The 19562-nt window shown below is 37.5% G+C and overlaps 1 protein-coding gene across 1 annotated transcript in view; it reads left to right on the top strand.

Annotated features, from left to right (window-relative positions):
- Positions 1–18664, top strand: part of LOC132140801 (atrial natriuretic peptide receptor 2-like) — a 90668-nt gene extending 72004 nt beyond the window's left edge. The window contains exons 17-22 of the mRNA XM_059549786.1: positions 16–139; positions 5782–5850; positions 5997–6171; positions 6630–6728; positions 17319–17410; positions 18126–18664. Coding sequence (XP_059405769.1) covers positions 16–139; positions 5782–5850; positions 5997–6171; positions 6630–6728; positions 17319–17410; positions 18126–18188 — 622 coding nt within the window. The 3' untranslated portion in view covers positions 18189–18664. The remainder of the gene's footprint in view (positions 1–15; positions 140–5781; positions 5851–5996; positions 6172–6629; positions 6729–17318; positions 17411–18125) is intronic.
- The last annotated feature ends 898 nt before the right edge of the window (positions 18665–19562 follow it).

Below are 19562 nucleotides of genomic sequence, written 5' to 3' on the forward strand. Positions count from 1 at the left end.
TAATTCTTCTCACAGTTCCGTGGCGGAGCAGCTCAAGCGTGGGGAGACTGTACAGGCCGAAGCCTTTGACAGTGTCACCATCTATTTCAGTGACATAGTAGGCTTCACGTCAATGTCTGCTGAGAGTACACCATTACAGGTCTGCATATACATTTTTAATGATCCCAAAACTTTCTGATTACTTTTTGAAACCTTGATTTTCAATGCATCTTCAATGCTAAACTAATAAAAATGTATATATTATATTATATTACACACTGTAAAAATGATTGTGGTTTTACAATATTGATTGATGTTTCGTACAAATTTGATGTAAGTTAACCGTAAAATACTGTTAAATGTAAAATTTTTGGAAGTGGAAAATAACAATTAATTCAACAACTTACAGGGAAGAACCATGAATTGACTCCCAGAATCTCCCATGTAACACTTGGGATGTTCTTTTATTGAATTTTTTTTTAAGCCTCACTGATTTTTTTATTATATTATATTATATTATATTATATTATATTATATTATATTATATTATATTATATTATATTATATTATATTATATTATATTATAAACATTATAATTTTATTTTCCCTTCACTCAAAAAATAAAAATATAGTATAAAACAAAATATATATTATAGTGACATTCATTATAAACACATTTATTATAAACAGCAAGCCTAAACAAATTTTGAAAAGTGAAACTGAAACTACTGTGATGTGGAAAATGCACTATATAAATACATTTGTGCCTTGTCCATGTTTTGTGTGATTGATGTTAAATGCATTAGCTGGTCTAAAATTTAAGTCGCTGCTAGACTCAGATGATTAAAAAAAATCATACTTATAATTTATTCTGGAAATTATGGCACATTATTTCATAATAATAATAGAAAATACAATCAACATAACAACATAATATAAAATAAAAATAAAGCAGAAATATGTTAATTACAAATAATATACTGAAAGCAATGCTTACAACAATTAAGAAAGAAAGACACACAAAAAAACAGTTCAATTTTATTGTATTAAGACCTAATTTAAACATTATTGTGTGTGTAATATATATATATATTAGTGCTGGGCAACGATGCAACAGAGTGCGGCACGGGACAAAACATGATGGGCAAGTGCAGGTGCAGGCGGGTAGAGACTTGAGTGTGCAGGATGCAGGAGAACCGTACACGAGTGCGTTTGACCCCCAAAGCACGGTTTGTTTGACTAGTATGTGATCACTTCGTGCCAGTGCCAGAGCCAGAGCACGGTTCAGTTATAGATCAGTGTATGTGATCGCTAACTGTGCCAGGGCACGGAACTTATGGTGTGTGCAGCATGATTGCGTGAACATTTCTGAGCGCAACATATCTAAACTTCATAATGTCAGAGATACAGACTGCAGCATTCTTGTTTGGCCTGAGCCAGAGAAAGGGCATTCCTTTCATCTCATTCCCATGTATTTTGACACGACGATCGCCTTTTGAAATATTGCTCCAAGGTGGTGATATATTCTGTGTTGATGATCGTATATTAATACATTTTGTACCAGACACCTATAATGTTTTGCAAAGAGGAGATTTTAATTTAATTTGCAAATGAAAAGGCATTTGTAATTTCCCATAATTTAACTATGGGTAATTACCTTAATTTCCCATACAATAAATCTTGAAATATGCTTACCTTTGCCTTAAACATGGAATCTGAAATCAGTGTGAGAGATTAGATTAAGGCCTAAAACATTCCCATTTAACAGTTGAAGAAGTTGTGTGCTCTTTTTAATTATGACGCATTTGAGGCTATTTTTTTAGAATGAACTTTGAACTCAGACCAACTGAGTTTGGAAAGTAACTCTGAAATTAGACCAAATGTACACAACTTAACCGAACCATCATGGTGTTTGGAGCACAATGCAGTTCAACAGCTGTTCAAATATATAAATATAAAATCCAGCAATGTTTCAGTGATTAGGATTATAGCATTACAACTTCATAATGAAGTTTCATAATGCCTCCATGGTTAATTTATCATATTTTCTGATCTATGAATGCAGATATGTCTTTCTGGGCGTACATCCAGGGATGGAATGGGGGGAGAGAATGGGGCTATGGGGAGAAAGTATTTTAATTTGAGGGAACCGTTGGGAGTTCAAGCAGAAACACATCACAGCAGTCATTTCCATCTTAACCGTCATGAGACATCGCAGAGCTGCAGACACAATATACTTTTATTATACATTCTGTTTGAATTCAAACGGGGTGTGTGGGGGTGGGGTGGGGGGGGGGTGGGGGGAGGCACAGATGTAGAACTATTGCTGTCAGGTTCTCATCATACCTAAAAAGGTGGGGAAAAAATAAAAAATGCTTCTGGAATAAGAATAAGCCTTATCTGAATAGTCAAACCAATACATTTTGAAGAACAGAGCAACATATTTTGAATCTTAGCTGATTTAAAAGAAATCCTCTGTTCCTCCAATCCTTCAAGACTTTCATAGTACTTGAATTTTAATTACAGATTGGGGGTTAGTGCTGTAATTGTCAAGTGTATTGCCTTGAATATCTCATAATATAAAGGAGGATGCAACTTTTCTGCACTTCCTTTTCTATAGTTTATTGGTTTAAATATAAATACATGCAAAAAAAAAAAAAATCACAATTGGCAGATGGCACAACATTCCCCTGTACTATTCATAAGTTCTGTGAAACTATTCAAAGTTGACAGCTGTAATAAAAATAAATGGTGGAAATGCCTTACAGGGATAAGTTCACCCAAAGATGAAAATTATGTAATTAATTACTCACCCTCATGTCGTTCCAAACCTTCGTTCATCTTCAGAACACAAATTAAGATATTTTTGATGCATTCCGTGAGCTCTCTGACCCTCCCATAGACAGCAAGGATCCTTACACCATCAAGGCTCAGAAATGTAGAATTTAGACAGAATTTTTGGCTGAACTATACCTTTAATAAAGATGCATACTTAATCAAAGGACTGGAAAACAGGCAAGGCAAAACTAGACAGAGACTAGGACTTGGAAAATAAACAATGGCTAATGAACAGGATAGTGTAACTGCATGAAGACAGTGATAGAAGTAGTGAGAAGTCCATGGCTTACATAGAGTGTGTGTGATTGGTTACAGCTGTTGGTGTAATCAGTGCAATGGATGAAGGGAAATGTAGTCTGGGGTGAAGTGCAACAGTGTGGTGCAAGAGTCTATAGTAATGAGTGGGTGATCTCTGGTGGTGAGCGAACGAAAGTGCATGGACAGGATTTGTGACATAGCCCCCCACCAAGTAGCGGCTTCCAGATGCTCCTATCTCCATATATTCCAGGAGGGCTGTGGAGCAAAGGCAGAACGGGGGAGGGACGGAGGGCTAGGTCCACGTGGGCGTAGAGAGGCTGGGTACTGAGTCAGAGCTGGCAGAGCATGGCAACCAGGCAAAACTGGCGAAGCAGGAAGCCAGGGTGGAGCAAGGAACTAGGGCAGAGCAGAGAACCAGTGCAGAGCACTGCGGAGCAAACAGAGTGGAAGACCATCAGGGCAGAACAGAAGACCATCACGGCTGAGCTGACAGAGGAGAAGACGACCGCAGGGACAGGGACCTACGGAACACTGAGACACACAAGACAGACAGAGTATTTATGGAACTGGAATTGGCTAAGGCTCATTGAGGGAAACGAGATTGACAGATAATTAAGAAACAGTTTCCTGGGTTGATTCTAGATAGACTCTTGGCCACTGAACTGATAGACATTTAATTGAGTGAAACTGAACTGGCAGACATTTCACAGCAAGACTCATTTGTTAATACAGGACAGACAGACAAACTCAAACTCATTGACTGAAATTGAACAGACAGAGAGTTCACTAATGGTCTCTTTGGCAACGACAGAGTTAACAGGGCTTACAGAAAGTTCATTCAAGGTTTCCATGGCAATAACAGGCATGGATGAAAGTTCCTGAACGGCCCTTGTAGCTGCAACACGAGAGTCAGGAAGTTCACAGGTAACATCCTCGGGGGTGACAGACAAGGCTGAGAGTTCAGAGACAGCCTCCTCAGCCAGGTGAGGAAAATAGTTGTATGCCTCGCACACTGTTATGAAAATAGTTCATAATTAGCCTCCATGGCCAGTTCAGAGCAAGGAGTTCACAGACGGCGTCCCTAGCCATGACAGGGCAGGTAGAGAGATCACAGACGTAAAAAGTGTAGTAGTAGTAATAGAATATGGACGTAAAAAGTGTAGTAGTAGTAATAGAATATGTTTGCGGTCATAATGATGACAGTAGTGCACACAGAATAGTGTCTGTTCCACGCTCCGGCGTGGTTAGAGCTCACACTGAATGCTTACCATGCCCAAGCCCAACCGAACTGTGCCCTGGTCCACCTATTCCAACCTGGTCAGGGCTGGCTAGATGAACCGCGCCTGAGCGTGGCACAGAGAGTTCAAGTTAGTCAAACAAACCGGGCTTTGTGAGTCATATGTGCTCAGAATGCCTAGTGTGAGTACACCCTTTGACAGTGTCAGAGCAGGATGAGAGTTCATAGATGGCCTCCGTGGCCGGTTCAGGACAGGACAATAGTTCATAGGCCATGACATGAGTTCATTATTGGCCTCCTCGGCCAGAACTAATAGTTCATGGAGATCATCACTAGGCGCCACCACTGCGCAAGGAACTAAGACAAGTACCACCATCTTGGGAGATTCTGCAGCCTGTTCTGCCACCTCTGAAGAGAGTGCAGTGGACACCATGGCCTCTGGGAGCTTAGAAACAGGTACTGCTACCAAGAAAGTTTCCGCAGCATAAGCCGCCACCCCTGGAGATGTCATAGCTTGTGCGGCCACCTCTAGCAAATTGGCGGTGGTGTACGTGGCCCAGATACACCATAAAGCAATCCCCCACACGGGAAGTGCTGCAGACGGGGGAATGAGTTCATGAGAAGGAGGACTAGAGTGATTTGGTTTGGGGATACCAGCTGCATGTGGAGACACCAGTGGTGTATCCCTCACACTGTATACCAGACTGAGATATTGAATGACTGACCCTGAAGATCTGCGTGCAACAGACAAGAGGTGACATGACTCTGGAAGATCAGTTGAAATGTGACAGGACTCTGGGAGGTTGGCTGAGATGTGACGAGACTCTGGGAGATCAGCTGAGATGTGACGAGACTCTGGGACATGACTTGATTCATGAAGATCAACTGTGGCTTGACTCAGAAAGAGCAGCTGAGACTTGACTTGACTCAGCTGTGACTTGACTTGGCTCAGGAAGATCAGCAATTTCTTGGCTTGACTCAGGATTTGCAGCTGTGACATAATGGTGTGTTGTTTCGTCTGCCATTTTGCGATCAGGCTCCACTATCGCCGTCATTTTGTGAGCATGCTCTGTGGCCGCAATTTCACGAGTGAGTACGGTGTCACCTTCCTTTTCCACGACACCCACAATAAACAAATAGCCAATGGACAGAAAAGCAAAGTCCATAAAATCACTTAAAGATGAACGATCACTTAATACTTTACATTGAGAAAGAGGAAGTCCATGGCTTATGTAGAGTGTGTTTGATTGGTTACAGCTGTTGTTGTAATCAGTGCAATGGATATTGGGAAATGTAGCGCAACAGTTAGTGTGGTGCAAGAGTCCATAGTAATGAGCGGGTGATCTCTAGATTGAGCGAACGGAAGTGCATGGACAGGATTCGTTACACTTATATTCTTGATGTTTCAGTTTTTCAATTTTTGTTAAATTGTAATTTTGTATTAAATACTTTCCTGTTATTCTATTCAGGTGGTGACACTGTTGAATGATCTGTACACATGCTTTGATGCCATCATTGACAATTTTGATGTATATAAGGTGAGTGTCTTAAATAGGCAGTGCAATCATTGTATTCTTTTCATAAATATTTGTATTATAATTAGTAATTCTTCATCTTTCATCATAACATTCATCAGCATTTTTGAAGACTTATAATTGTGCAAAAATGTCTTTAATTTTTGCAGGTGGAGACAATCGGTGATGCATACATGGTGGTCTCAGGTCTGCCTGTAAGAAATGGGAAGCTACATGCACGTGAGATAGCCAGCATGTCATTGGCTTTGCTGGAACAGGTTAAAACATTCAAAATCAGACATATACCCAACGATCAGCTACGGCTGCGAATAGGAATCCACACAGGTATTATTACGGTTTTACAGATTGCATGAATAATATTCATTCATTTTAAGTCTTTAAAGTGTTTATTTATTAGTGTTGAGAAAATCATGGCAATTTAAGGCTAAGTAATTACTGTAATTACATTTAACAAATGCATGTGAATATATGTACATTAACCCTTAAGAAATATTCAGAGGTTGCTGTGAACTTTGTCTCTTTGTTTCTTAGTAGCCATTAAAAAACAGTATTTGTATGTAAGGCTTTTTATCTTATCTGTTACATATAAGTAGATATGAAGTTGAGATGATCTGAAGAAGTGCTTATGTCATATGCAATATGTGATCTCATTGCAGCCTGTTGCTTTTGTTCAGTTGAACCTTGTTTAGTATGTTGTTTCTGTCAGGAAGCATCAAGATTGTGTATAAGCAGTTTCTGGATTCCTGATCTCCCTCTCTGTCGCATGTGTGTGTGTTGAACAGGCCCTGTCTGTGCTGGTGTAGTGGGACTTAAGATGCCCCGTTACTGTTTATTTGGAGATACTGTCAACACGGCATCCCGCATGGAGTCTACAGGGGAAGGTTTGTGTCAGAAATATGTTTTTGATCTTTGTTCAGAAAAGCAGATTTTTTTTTTTCACACTTGACTTTGACAGTGCAGCATGAGACAAATCCTTGTTTTGTTATTTTGACATATTTAAATACTATTGTTTTTTTTTTTAAGGAAATTCATACTTTTGTTCAGCAAGGATACATTAAATAGATTTAAAAGTGTCAGTAAAGACTTTTACATTTTTATAAAAAAAATACAATTAATACTGTTGAACTTTCTGTTTATCATTTAATCCTGAAAAATATCAAGCAACATTGATTATAATAAGAAATGTTTCTTGTACATCAGCATATTCTGAGGGATAATGTGACACTAAAGACTGAAGTAATTGCTGGTAATAATTCTGCTTTGCCATCAAAGTTTGCACTTTAAAATACATTGTAATAGAAGACAGTTGTTTTCATTTTAAATTATATTTTACAGTATTACTGTTCAAATAAATGTAGCTTTGGTGAGCTTAAAGGGATAGTTCACACAAAAATCAAGAATTATGTCATTAATAACTCACCCTCATGTCGTTCCAAACTCGTGAGACCGTTTATCTTCGGAACACAGTTTAAGATATTTTAGATTTAATCTGAGAGCTCTCAGTCCCTCCATTGAAACTGTGTGCACGGTATACTGTCCATGTCCAGAAAGGTAAGAAAAACATCATCAAAGTAGTCCATGTGACATCAGAGGGTCAGATAGAATTTTTTGAAGCATCGAAAATACATTTTGGTCCAAAAATAGCAAAAACTACGACTTTATTCAGCATTCTCTTCTCTTCCGTGTCTGTTGTGAGAGAGTTCAAAACAAAGCAGTTTGTGATATCCGGTTCGCGAACAAATCTTTCGATCTAACCGGATCTTTTTGAACCAGTTCACCAAATCGAACTGAATCATTTTAAACGGTTCACGTCTCCAATACGCATTAATCCACAAATGACATAAGCTGGTAACTATTTTAATGTGGCTGACACTCCCTCCGAGTTCAAACAAACCAATATCCCGGAGTAATTCATTCTGCTTCACACTGAATCACACATGCGCAGTTATCATCAGCTCCTCGGTTCTCGAATCGGACACGTCTGACAGAAACAGTTCTTGACTTGAGAACGAGCCAGTCTTTTGTTCGTTATCTGGCTTGGCTCAGTGTTCATCTTCAGTTCTCTCTTCACAGCAGTTCAGTCAGTGTACTGTTTGAGTACATGAATTACTCCAGGATATTGGTTTGTTTGAACTCCGAAGGAGTGTCAGCCACATTAAAAAAGTTAACAGCTTAAGTCATTTGTGGATTAATGCGTATTGGAGACGTGAACCGTTTAAAACTATTCAGTTCGATTTGATGAACTGGTTCAAAAAGATCCGGTTACATTGAATGATTCGTTCGCGAACCGGATATCACAAACTGCTTTGTTTTGAACTCTCTCACAACAGACATGGAAGAGAAGACAATGCTGAATAAAGTCATAGTTTTTGCTATTTTTGGACCAAAATGTATTTTCGATGCTTCAAAAAATTCTAACTGACCCTCTGATGTCACATGGACTACTTTGATGATGTTTTTCTTACCTTTCTGGACATAGACAGTATGCCGTGCACACAGTTTCAATGGATGAACTGAGAGCTCTCGGACTACATCTAAAATATCTTAAACTGTGTTCTGAAGATAAACGGAGGTCTCACGGGTTGGGAACGACATGGGTGAGTTATTAATGACATAAATTAGATTTTTGGGTAAACTATCCCTTTAAGAGAATTCTTTAAAACACAGTACAACATCTTGCTACAAACTTTTGATTAGTAGTGTACATAAACAAAACTTGCAATATTTATAAAAGCACAGGCACCTGCCCTTATATGTGGTGCAATATTTGTTTGAAAACCTAGTGAGCTGCCTACCTACACAACATTTTAAGACATCATTTGGGTGTTCCTGGCATGTAGATGATGTCATGTCTGTCAACAGAGATTAATTGTATTCATGGAATGCAGAGATGAAAGAAACGGCATATACGGCATATATGCAGAGATGAAAGAAACGGTTATATAGTGCCGTTCCCCAATGGCTGCATTTATTTATACAGTCCAGCTCTGGTCTTCAGTGTCACATGTTGGTTAGGAAGATGCTATAGAAGGTAGGTTGGTCATTCTACAGAAACGTCCACTTTTGTTAAAGCAAGATGTCTTAAAATTGATTTCTTTTTCTAACATTTAAACTTAAGACCACATTATTAGATTACCCTTTGACTAGGAGTACACATAAATGACAGCTTAATGATTTTTTATTTTTTGTGTGCATATACTTAAAGACCGCATACATCATTTTTTTGTCACTGCTGTTACCTTACTTCTTTAGCAATATTAAAGGTGTTTATGAAATATTATTGTATTTTTTTTTCATTGATAATCTAACTAATAAGGAGATTATGTTCTATTTATTTTAATCAGGTTTGTTAAAAGTGTGACTGAATGATCTTTCAATTGTGCAACCATTTATTTGCTATAACAATGAAAATATTTGAAAAACAGCTAAAAACAAGCAATGATACAATCCTTTAAAGCTTAATTCTTAAGTGTAGCAGAATTCAATGAATTTAAAATTATCATTTTCCAGGGTGAGTGAGTGAGTGAGTGAGTGAATTGACTTGTTAAATTTAAACAATATTCTTTGTTGCATTTTCCTGTCAAAATAACGATGTTCCTATGGAAGTCTTCAGCTTTTAAGAACAGCCGGGTTTTCCGGTAGTGTGTGGTGTTAATGCGCAAACGGCAATCCCATTGGCTGGCGCTCACCTATTATCATCCCTGTTTTGATTTCAGCAAATCAGTTCAAGCGAACGCACAAAACCTGATTAATATTCATGAATCCAGCAGCTCATTAATCCTTAGTAATCCTTAGTGTGTTTTATAGTTCTTATTATTAGAATTCTTATCATTATTATCCTATCAGTATTTTTGTTAGTTTTTTCCCCAAATTTTTTTTTGTCAGAAACATTGAATGACAGAAAAAACAACCACCTCTCAAGTTAAAATTCAAACATGGTTATCAAATTTACTTCTAAGTACTTCTTAAGTTATATTAAATAATTCTTGTTTATTATAAAGCATGACTTACTGATGTTAAAAGTGTATTTAAAAAAACTGTGCCATTTTACAAATATTTCATATATATTAATCAGTCTGGCGAGTAAACTAAAGTATTTATTAGCCAATGGCGATTTCAATTGCCAAGTTGTCTCTAGAGGGTTGCAACCTAACCAGTAGTCATTATTAGGACCCGAGCACAAAAATGACACAAACTGAAATTTGTTCTTTATGACGAGAGGAACGTTCCCCTCAAATTTTAAAGATAAAAGCAACTTTGTCTGAACCATGGCATGCATTTTTCATGAGGATTTTTATTTAAAATGGAGCTTTACACACAACACATTGGCTAGTGAGCAAAAAAGTTAATGTCAAGCCCTGATCATGTCACATGTGACCGATTTTATTTAATGTGAAAGAAAAAAAAAACAGTAACATCAGTGACAACAAATCACCAGTAACATACATATACATATACAAATGCCTCATTTCATAAGAACTGAAATCAGTTAGGAAAATATCATAGACGACATTTTAAATTAACATTTTAACTTCATTAGAAAACAACTAAAATGTACAACAAAGTACAATATCTAGTAAGTACCAGAGGTGGAAAGTAACGAATTACATTTACTCGCGTTACTGTAATTGAGTAGCTTTTTTGTGTACTAATACTTTTTAAAGTAATTTTTTAAATCTGTAATTTTACTTTTACTTAAGTATATTTTGTTTAAAGTATTGTACTTCGCTACATTTTAAAACACATTAATTAATGAGTAAAAAAAAAAAAAAAAATCGCTTGCTGGAAACTACGGCAGTAAATAATGGGCAGGAGGGCAAACTGGCGCTAAAATCACAAGAAAGATGCAGACGGACAAAACAGGCGTTAGTGGTGCAGACACCGCTGAAAACGAAACCCCATCATATTCTGAAGTTGAACTCGAAGGAAATGAAGTGAACCCCTGGCCATATGTATGCTCTATTATGCAGTGTAAGCTGTACTTGCCTAGGAAGACCAAATTAGCAGCTTATAAAATCTCGACAAGACATCAACCCTTCGCAAGAATGTAGAGGTAAGCTAAATAATTGCATCGTTGCATTGGTGGTTAAAATGAAGCTTTGACATTTTAGCAAGAGGTTTTGCACAAATTAGCCAAAAAGACAGTGGTGAGGAGTGTGCTATATATATCGTCTGCGATAATATCATATTTTTTGTTTAATGATGTGCGCGCGCATTTATAGTGCGTTCTTTCACTGTGTGATTCAGTCTCCTAAAATGCATTTAGCATGATCACAAAATTAAAGATATAGGGTCAGAAAATTCACATATTTATATAATTTCATATATTAAATCAAAATCACACAAAGGCCGTCTTTTCCTCCAAAAATCATCATGAATATATACATGCATACATATATATAACAGTTCAGTAAACAAGTTAATTAAGAGACTTGCATTTTAGACACCATATTGCCTTTTTTAGCTCTATTTCTACAACAGAAAATAATTCCAAACACAACCACCAAAGCACAGTTTTGCGTCTCTGAGCAACGTGACAGTGTTTAGTTTCTGAATGAATCAACCGTTTAAATGATTCGGTTCAATCGCAATGACTCACTTATTAACAGTGACTTGCTGACACATACTGGCCATTTTAATTTCACATTTAAAGTATCTTTTGATTTTTTTAAATAATTAATTTCTTATCATTTCAAATGAGTATTCAACATTTTATGTCTTGTATATCAAAACATTATTCATGCATTTGTAACTGCAGGTTAAATGCATTCTTGTCCTGCACTAAACAGTGTAATACATCTAAATGCCACTTCCAATGAATCTTCTGCATTTCCTCTGCATTAAAAGATGAGTTTGTTGATACTGATTTGCCTGGTAACAGCCCAAATGTTTTATTATTCTAAATAACTGATTCCTTTAATTAAAAACAACTAGTTTGAGATTAATAGACCTATCCCAGGGGTGTCAAACTCAGTTCCTGTAGGACCGTAGCCCTGCAGAGTTTAGTTCTAACCCTGCTCCAGCACACATATCATGTAGTTTTCAAATAAACCTAAATGATTAGATTAGCTGGATCAGGTGTGTTTAATTAGGGTTAAATCTAAACTGTGCAGGACTGTGGCCCTCCAGGAACTGAGTTTGACAACCTTGGCCTGTCCCATTTTTGACTCCCTCCCACTGTTAAAATGTAACTACAGTTTTTTTACAATCGCTATGACAGATTTTTCAATACATTTAACAAATTTCCAAAACTCTTAACACACCAACACACCTAAAACACACAATTGGCAAAACGGTTAATTTCATGCTCAAAATCACACATTGTAAACTAATTTTCAAAATACAATAATACACTAACACAATACACTATGTCTACCAAAACACTGCAAACATGTTTCAAAATCAAATAATTATTCAAAACACTAACACATGTTCTCTTCCAACAGGAACATTTAGTCAATCATAACACAATGACAAAAAAAACACTATCATCAGCTGAAATTACAGAAACTGCATTATTTTATGTGACAGGTCTGCCCTTATACAATGGACAGTACAGTATATTGTATTGATTAGAGATTGTGTTTTGCACTGTAGTTTCTTTTGAAGCCTCTCTACATTTTTGTTTTGTTGGGTTTAGTAAATGCATGCATTTTGTCACAAAAAATGAATGACCATCTCAGAGTAGCTTTATAGAATGTACAGTTACAGTTCTAAAAAAAAGACAGAGACAGAATTGCTGCAGTAAAGACTTTATTTGCAAAAGGACATTACTGCAAGATATACAAACAGAAAAAGCACCGGAATAATAATTAAAAAAAACAAAGCAAACTTCTAATCTGCCCGGTCTTCTGCATTTGGCCACATGTTCTCATCCACATCACACCTGATATCTTCTCTGGCAAGGCATCATGGGAAGAATCTTTTTGCATGACTTATCCACCCCTGGCAGTGTTCAGCTGTGATGTCTTGGCATGCAGCATCCATTGCATCCAGGAGGGACATTTGGTCATGTGGGCGATGGTCAAAAACCTTCCATCTCCAGGATGAGAAAAACTCCTCAATGGGGTTGAGGAAAGGGGAGTAAGGAGCAAGGAAAAGGGACACCATCCTAGGATGGGCGTCAAACCATGCTGTGACTGCACGGGAATGGTGGAATGCCACATTGTCCCATGTGATCACATATATTGGCAAGTGGTCTCCCACCTGTCCCCTTTCTACCTCTGGCACCAATCTTTCGTGCAGGTCTTCTAAAAATAGGAGAAGGCGGTCGGTGTTGTAGGGGCCAATCTCACATTTATGCAGGAGTGCACCATTGTTGGAGATTGCGGCACACATGGTGATGTTGGCTCCTCTCTGGCCCGGCACGGTTACTGTGGCCCTTTTGCCAATTATGTTTCTCCCACGGCGACGCCTTTTCGCCAAGTTGAAGCCAGCCTCGTCAACATAGATAATTTCATGCGGGACTTGATTGGCCTCCAACTCCATGACTCTCTGAAAGTAATTAGACACAGTGTATGTACATGCTGTGCTGTACTGTATATCTACTGTATGTCCTAATGTACTCCAGGTTTATAGAGTAGTTTACTGCAAAACACACTGTGTATAGTACAGTAATGACTGTATTGCATAACCTTACCTGGACGTATTGGTGACGGAGTTCTTTGATGCGCTCACTGTTCCTTTCAAAAGGAACTTTGTATAGTTGTTTCATTAGGACTCTGTGTTTAGCTAGAGTCCGAGAAATGGATGTTATGCTGATTGCTGCAATGTTCCCAAAGACAAGGTTGTCCTCTACAACTCTGGACTGAATGTCCTTCAGTTTTATTTCATTGTCAGCAATCACCATGTTGACAATAGCAAGTTCCTGTTCTTCATTCAGGAGCTTTCCTCTGCCCCCTGAGGGAGGTAGACGTTGAATCCTTAGAGGAACAAAATACAGTTACATATTAGAGACCGGAGGCATACAGTCACTCTAATACTGTAAATGGTAATATTACAGTATTTACAGTACACTTTGCTGTAGGAGAAGCAATACTCCTACCTGTTGGTTTCAATGAAAATACGGACAATGGATGCCACTGTGTCCCAGCTGAGATTTGGTTGTACTCGTTCACCAGCCTCTCTATATGATAGCCCATGGTTTATGACATGGTCAATGATAGTTGCTCTTATTTGATCAGTTACCCTAGCTCTGGTCCTTCTTTGAGCGCCACCACGCATTCTAACTCCTCTCCCTCGCCCCACTCCTCTGTCTTGTCCTTGTCCTTGCCCCACTCCTCTCCCTTGCCCTTGTCCTTGCCCCACTCCTCTCCCTCTCCCTTGCCCTTGTCCTTGCCCCACTCCTCTCCCTTGTCCTGGTACTCGTCTTCCTCTCCCTCTTGCAGGCATTCTTTCTTTCTTTCTTTCTTTCTTTCTTTGTGTTGCTCTATATTGTTTCTTTTCCACACAAGATCAGCCCAAAGAGTCCTCTTTTAGAACATATGATCATGTGATTGAAAGAACCTCAACACCTGAGTGTGCTTCCTAGATGGGAATCAGCTGTGATTTATATATTTGCATAACTTCAATAAGCTGTTTCTCATTAGCAATGGAATAAAATACAGGGAATATATTTGTGTTTCAATTCACAATATGAACAGCTGTTTACCTTGACTTTAGCCTGTAAGGTTAGATTTAGAACATGGTGTTATCTGTTCTGACATACAGTGTTAAATCATTGGTAAATTTGGCAGTAAAAATCCATTGTTTTGGTCTTGTTTGAGCTTGTGTGTAAAAGAAGTTCAAGCATTTTAAATTTGTGTTAATTGTATGCATTTTGTGTTAAAGCAACAAGAAATGTGTTAATAGTATAGCTTACACAGGCGGATGTAGTGCTAACTGTGTTAAGAGTTTTGGAAAATTGTTAAAAGTATTGAAAAATCTGTCATAGCAATCGTAAAAAACTGTAAGTAATTTTTACTCTGAGTAAATTTTAAATGAGCTACTTTTTACTTTTACTTGAGTTGATTTTTAGACTGGTACTTTTACTTGTACTTAAGTAAAATTTCATTAATGTAATGGTACTTTTACTTGAGTAGAATATTTTTGTACTCTTTCCACCTCTGGTAAGTACAATACCATGACATAAAATAGTCACAATTGGACAATTGCAATTTAGACAATGACTAAGAGGGGAAAACTTTGAACTGTCCCAATTTTCCATTTCATGGTGCCTTTTTGCTTTTTTTAACTTGCCCAACTGCCCCATAATGCACTCCCAGAACCGCTGATAAATCTGAACTGAACGCTTATTTAGTGCCATGGGCTCTGGAATCAGGCATATGATCTGGTCATCACCGTACCAGTTAACATCATCTCTGGGGCTTGGTCAGAAAAACTTCACTCTGTTGCGATGCATGTGTTTCAGTGCTCCCAAAACAGCAAAGTGATATTTCAGGGTTTTTCTGACATGGGTGTTGACTCACTGACCTTGAAGAACTTTTTGTGTTGTGTTCTGGGCTGTTAAGATTTGCATGCTGAAGTCGTATGTTACGTTTCTACACCTTTTCATATCTTTGTTTCCAACCCATGATCTCTTCTTTCAGTGAGAGTGTGTGCGTGTGTGTGTGTGTGTGTGTGTGAGAGAGAGAGAGAGAGAGAGAGAGAGAGTGTGTGTGTGTGTGTGTGTGTGTGTGTGAGAGAGTGTGTGTGAGAGTGAGAAAGAGAGAGAGAGTGTGTGTGTGTGTGTGAGAGAGAGAGAGCGTGTGTGAGTGAGTGAGTGAGAGAGAGAGAGAGAGTGTGCTCTTGTTTTTGTGACATATCAGGACACAACTATGTATAATGACATGGGTATGACTCACGTATTTCTAGGAGAGGGTAACTTATGAGGACATAACCCATGTCCCCATTTTTCAAAACGCTTATAAATCATACAGAATGAGTTTTTTTGAGAAAGTCAAAATGCAGTTTCCTGTGAGGGTTAGGGTTGGTGTAGGGCCATAGAATATACAGTTTGTACAGTATAAAAACCATTACTTCTATAGGATGTCCCCACTTTTTCACAAAAACAAACGTGTGTGTGTGTGTGTGTGTGTGTGTGTGTGTGTGTGTGTGTGTGAGTGAGTGAGTGAGTGAGTGAGTATGTATGTGGAGGTACTGTATGCTATGCACTTTCATAACTGTGCTGACGGACCCTCCATGCCTTTCGCTCATATCTCTTCTCCCTTTCATTCAAATCACTTGTTCTCTTTCTTTTTTTGTGTCAATGTCACGGACATAGCTCTGTTTCCATTTCTGCAAAAAAAAAAAAAAAAAACAGGATCAGCATCCCTACACTTTCTGTATAGTCGCTGTTTCTCAGCTGCACTCAGTTTAGCCATACACTCAATTTAGAAATACCTGACCAAAGGAGGATTAACAATGACAAAGAAAAGTTAGAATCTCACAGTGTGATTTAGTGCTATTTTATGCAAAAGAACTAAATGAATAGCTTTGAACAAAGTTTATCTATAAAAGGGAGTCACTGGTGTTACTGATCTTCACTGGTGTTACCCATAAGGAAGGTGACACCAGTGACAGTAACACCAGTAACAATTTTCATGAAAACTGCATTTTACAAAATAGCTGCTACAAGGTATCAAACCACATGTTGTCAATCATTGTATACTAACTAAATTTAGTAGTTAAATCCATTTGTATTCTATTTTTGTTTTTACAATTCCCAAACAATAAAGGAGGTCATACCAGTGACTTAAACTAAAAGCTTTATATGAGATCATGAGATAAATGAGAAGATTTCTAAGAACTGAAAAGAGACAGTGGACTTACCATGGGCTTCTCTTCATACATCTCGAGGAAATTGGAAGAAGGAAGTCAAGTGATGCAATCAGTGTGATTTTTATTTCAAAATAAGAGCTTTTTTGTTAAACGGTAACACTAGTGACACAACTCCAGGGGACCACTACTTTCATTATGTATTTTATAATATTTAAAAAAGAAACACAGTTTTTGACCTCAAAATAAAGCATTTTCCCTCTACTATTACTGTGGAGACGAGCACTTCTGTGGTGCTTGGAATTCTAATTAATTAATACAAAAAAATTGTAACCCTAAAGTGTTTTTCAAGTGTAATATTCTGTAAAGGGTAGGGACAGAAAAAATTACATTTCCGTAGAATGACCCGGGTGCCAATGTGGACAGTAGACAGTGAGGCAGATCACTAGGGTTCTGAACAATGCTGCTCAATAGAGAAATAATACAGCAGTTTGTGTGGTGCAATTTAAGCTATTATTAATTCTAAAAACATTCCCACATCTCACCTCAGATCTCATTATGCTTGCAAATATTCACTCACTGTATGTTTTTGTTGTATGGAAATGAGTAGCTTTTACATTCTTCAAAATATGTCCTTTTATGTTGTACAGAAGAAACTTGAGGTTGAGTAAACGATGGCAATTTTCATGTATTTATGATTATCATTTCCTCCACAGCTCTGAGGATACATGTGTCTTCAGCAACCAAAGATGTTCTGGATGAGTTTGGCTATTTCGATCTCCAGCTGCGAGGAGATGTTGAAATGAAGGTATGAAGTTTCAGTTATGCTTGCTCTCTGAAGTGATTAACTAAGTAAAAATTTTATAAGATTATTTATAAATTAATTAATTAATTAATTAAATTATTTATAAAACATATTTGTTTGTTTGTGTGAGCTATTTTGTATGACTAAATTTCTCTAAAGGTACCGAATTCCTAAAAAGTCTGAATGGAATTTTTTTCCCCCAAAATAAAACACAGAAAAAACTTTATTATGATAAAGATTAAGCAATATCAAATGATAATTATTTAAAATCCTGCATTATGTTAGTTTATCCAGTAGGATTTTGTTCAGTTCTTTAGAAGATTTTTGTTTGATTCTATTTGAATCCTTGAGGATTGGCTCCACACTATTCTTTCAATAGAAATTATGTATATCTTTTAGGAATTTTTGAATAGGCAGTATTTTTCCAGCAAAATGAAAATAATCTATTACATCCATTTCAGATTTTCAAATGACAAAATATCCACATGCAATGCAACCTAAGTCCTGTAAAATCTGAACTTTATTGTGTTGATGATGGCCTTTTATACCAGTCTGAGTCTTATAATGCTTAAATCACCATAGAGGACTGTCCCGTGTCCATCTTTGCTGGACTTTTCATTAAGAAAGAGCATATTACTCATTGTTGATTAGTTCATCCAGCAAGCTGTCTGAGTGACATTGATGCATGCTATTGATCGGTGCTGTTACTCTCTTTTAGGGTAAAGGCAAAATGAGAACGTATTGGCTTCTGGGAGAGAAGACAGATGTCTATGTTATCTGAGAGCACTGTTGATGACAGGAAGTCACCAGGATCAGAGCCACTGTATCATATATTTGTTCTGTGTCTGAAAGGGTTTCTCGTTCTTGCATGGAACAACACATTATAAAACCTTTTGAGGGAGGTCATTTCAGGTATATTTCATACCTGCTTTAAAACTGCAACAATTGTATAGTTGGTTCTTTACATACATATATATATATATATATATATATATATTTTTTTTTTTACAGATATGTTTTCTTGTGCTGATGTTTAAGTTCATCTTCCCAGGTGAAATTCTTATTAGTTGTGCTTTCTATATTCAGATTTTTGGAGATGGTGATGTGTATTTGAAATTTTCTTAACACGTTCAAGTGCATTGAATGATGGTTATCAAGACTGAGAACAGATTGAAGTTTTATCAGAATGTAATATTTGTATATATGTATATCCAAGACATTGTAAGATATTTTGTTCAATAAACAGAATTAAAAGCAGGTTCTTGTGTTGTCATTACTAGCAAAAGCTTGTGTAAATATAGTCTTGACAGTTCTAAAGAATTGTGAATATTAATGAATCCTTCCTGAAGGGCTCATTTTTTTTTTACTAAACACACGTCCCCAATGAACGTTGCAGCTTATTAGCACAACAGAAAAAGAAAATTGCACACTTAACTCCTGACGCATGTGGCAGGGACTAAGGACCATCTGCGCCTTTGGAAATAAATCCTCTGCAGAGGTGAGAGCAGATCTGTTGCTGGCTGATGAGTTAAACTCTTTCTACGGCCGGTTTGAAAACAATTTAAGCAGCATGAGTCTGCCGATCAGCACGGCAGTAAGCAGCAGTCAGATCAGCAATAATCATGTAATCACCGTGTCGGAGGATGAGGTTCAGATGGCCCTGAAGCGAGTGGACGTCAGGAAAGCAGCTGGACCTGATTGGATTTCTGGCCATGTTCTGAGGTCCTGCACTGATCAACTTGCTGGTTTGTTGACATACATCTTTAATGAGTCCCTTGCTACCTCTGTGGTTAACACCTCCTTTAAAAAATCTGTCATCATCCCTGTGCCTAAGAACAATAAACCCTCTTGTCTTAATGACTATCGCCCAGATGTCCTCACATCAATAGTCATGAAGGTCTATGAGGGACTGGTAAACAAATAAATTTGCTCCTCCATCCCGGATACTTTAAACCCTCTTCAGTTGCCTATCACCCCAATAGGGTCAAATCCACTGAAGATGCCATTTCTCACATCCTGCATTTTTCTCTCATGCACATTGACGGCAACAACGGGAACTATGTAAGGTTGCTATTTATTGGCTATAGCTCAGCTTTCAATACTATAGTCCCCACTATAACTCATACACCTCGGTCTAAACTCTTCACTCTGTGAC

The sequence above is a fragment of the Carassius carassius genome, chromosome 5 (genome assembly GCF_963082965.1).
Source record: "Carassius carassius chromosome 5, fCarCar2.1, whole genome shotgun sequence".
NCBI classification, from domain to species: domain Eukaryota; kingdom Metazoa; phylum Chordata; class Actinopteri; order Cypriniformes; family Cyprinidae; genus Carassius; species Carassius carassius.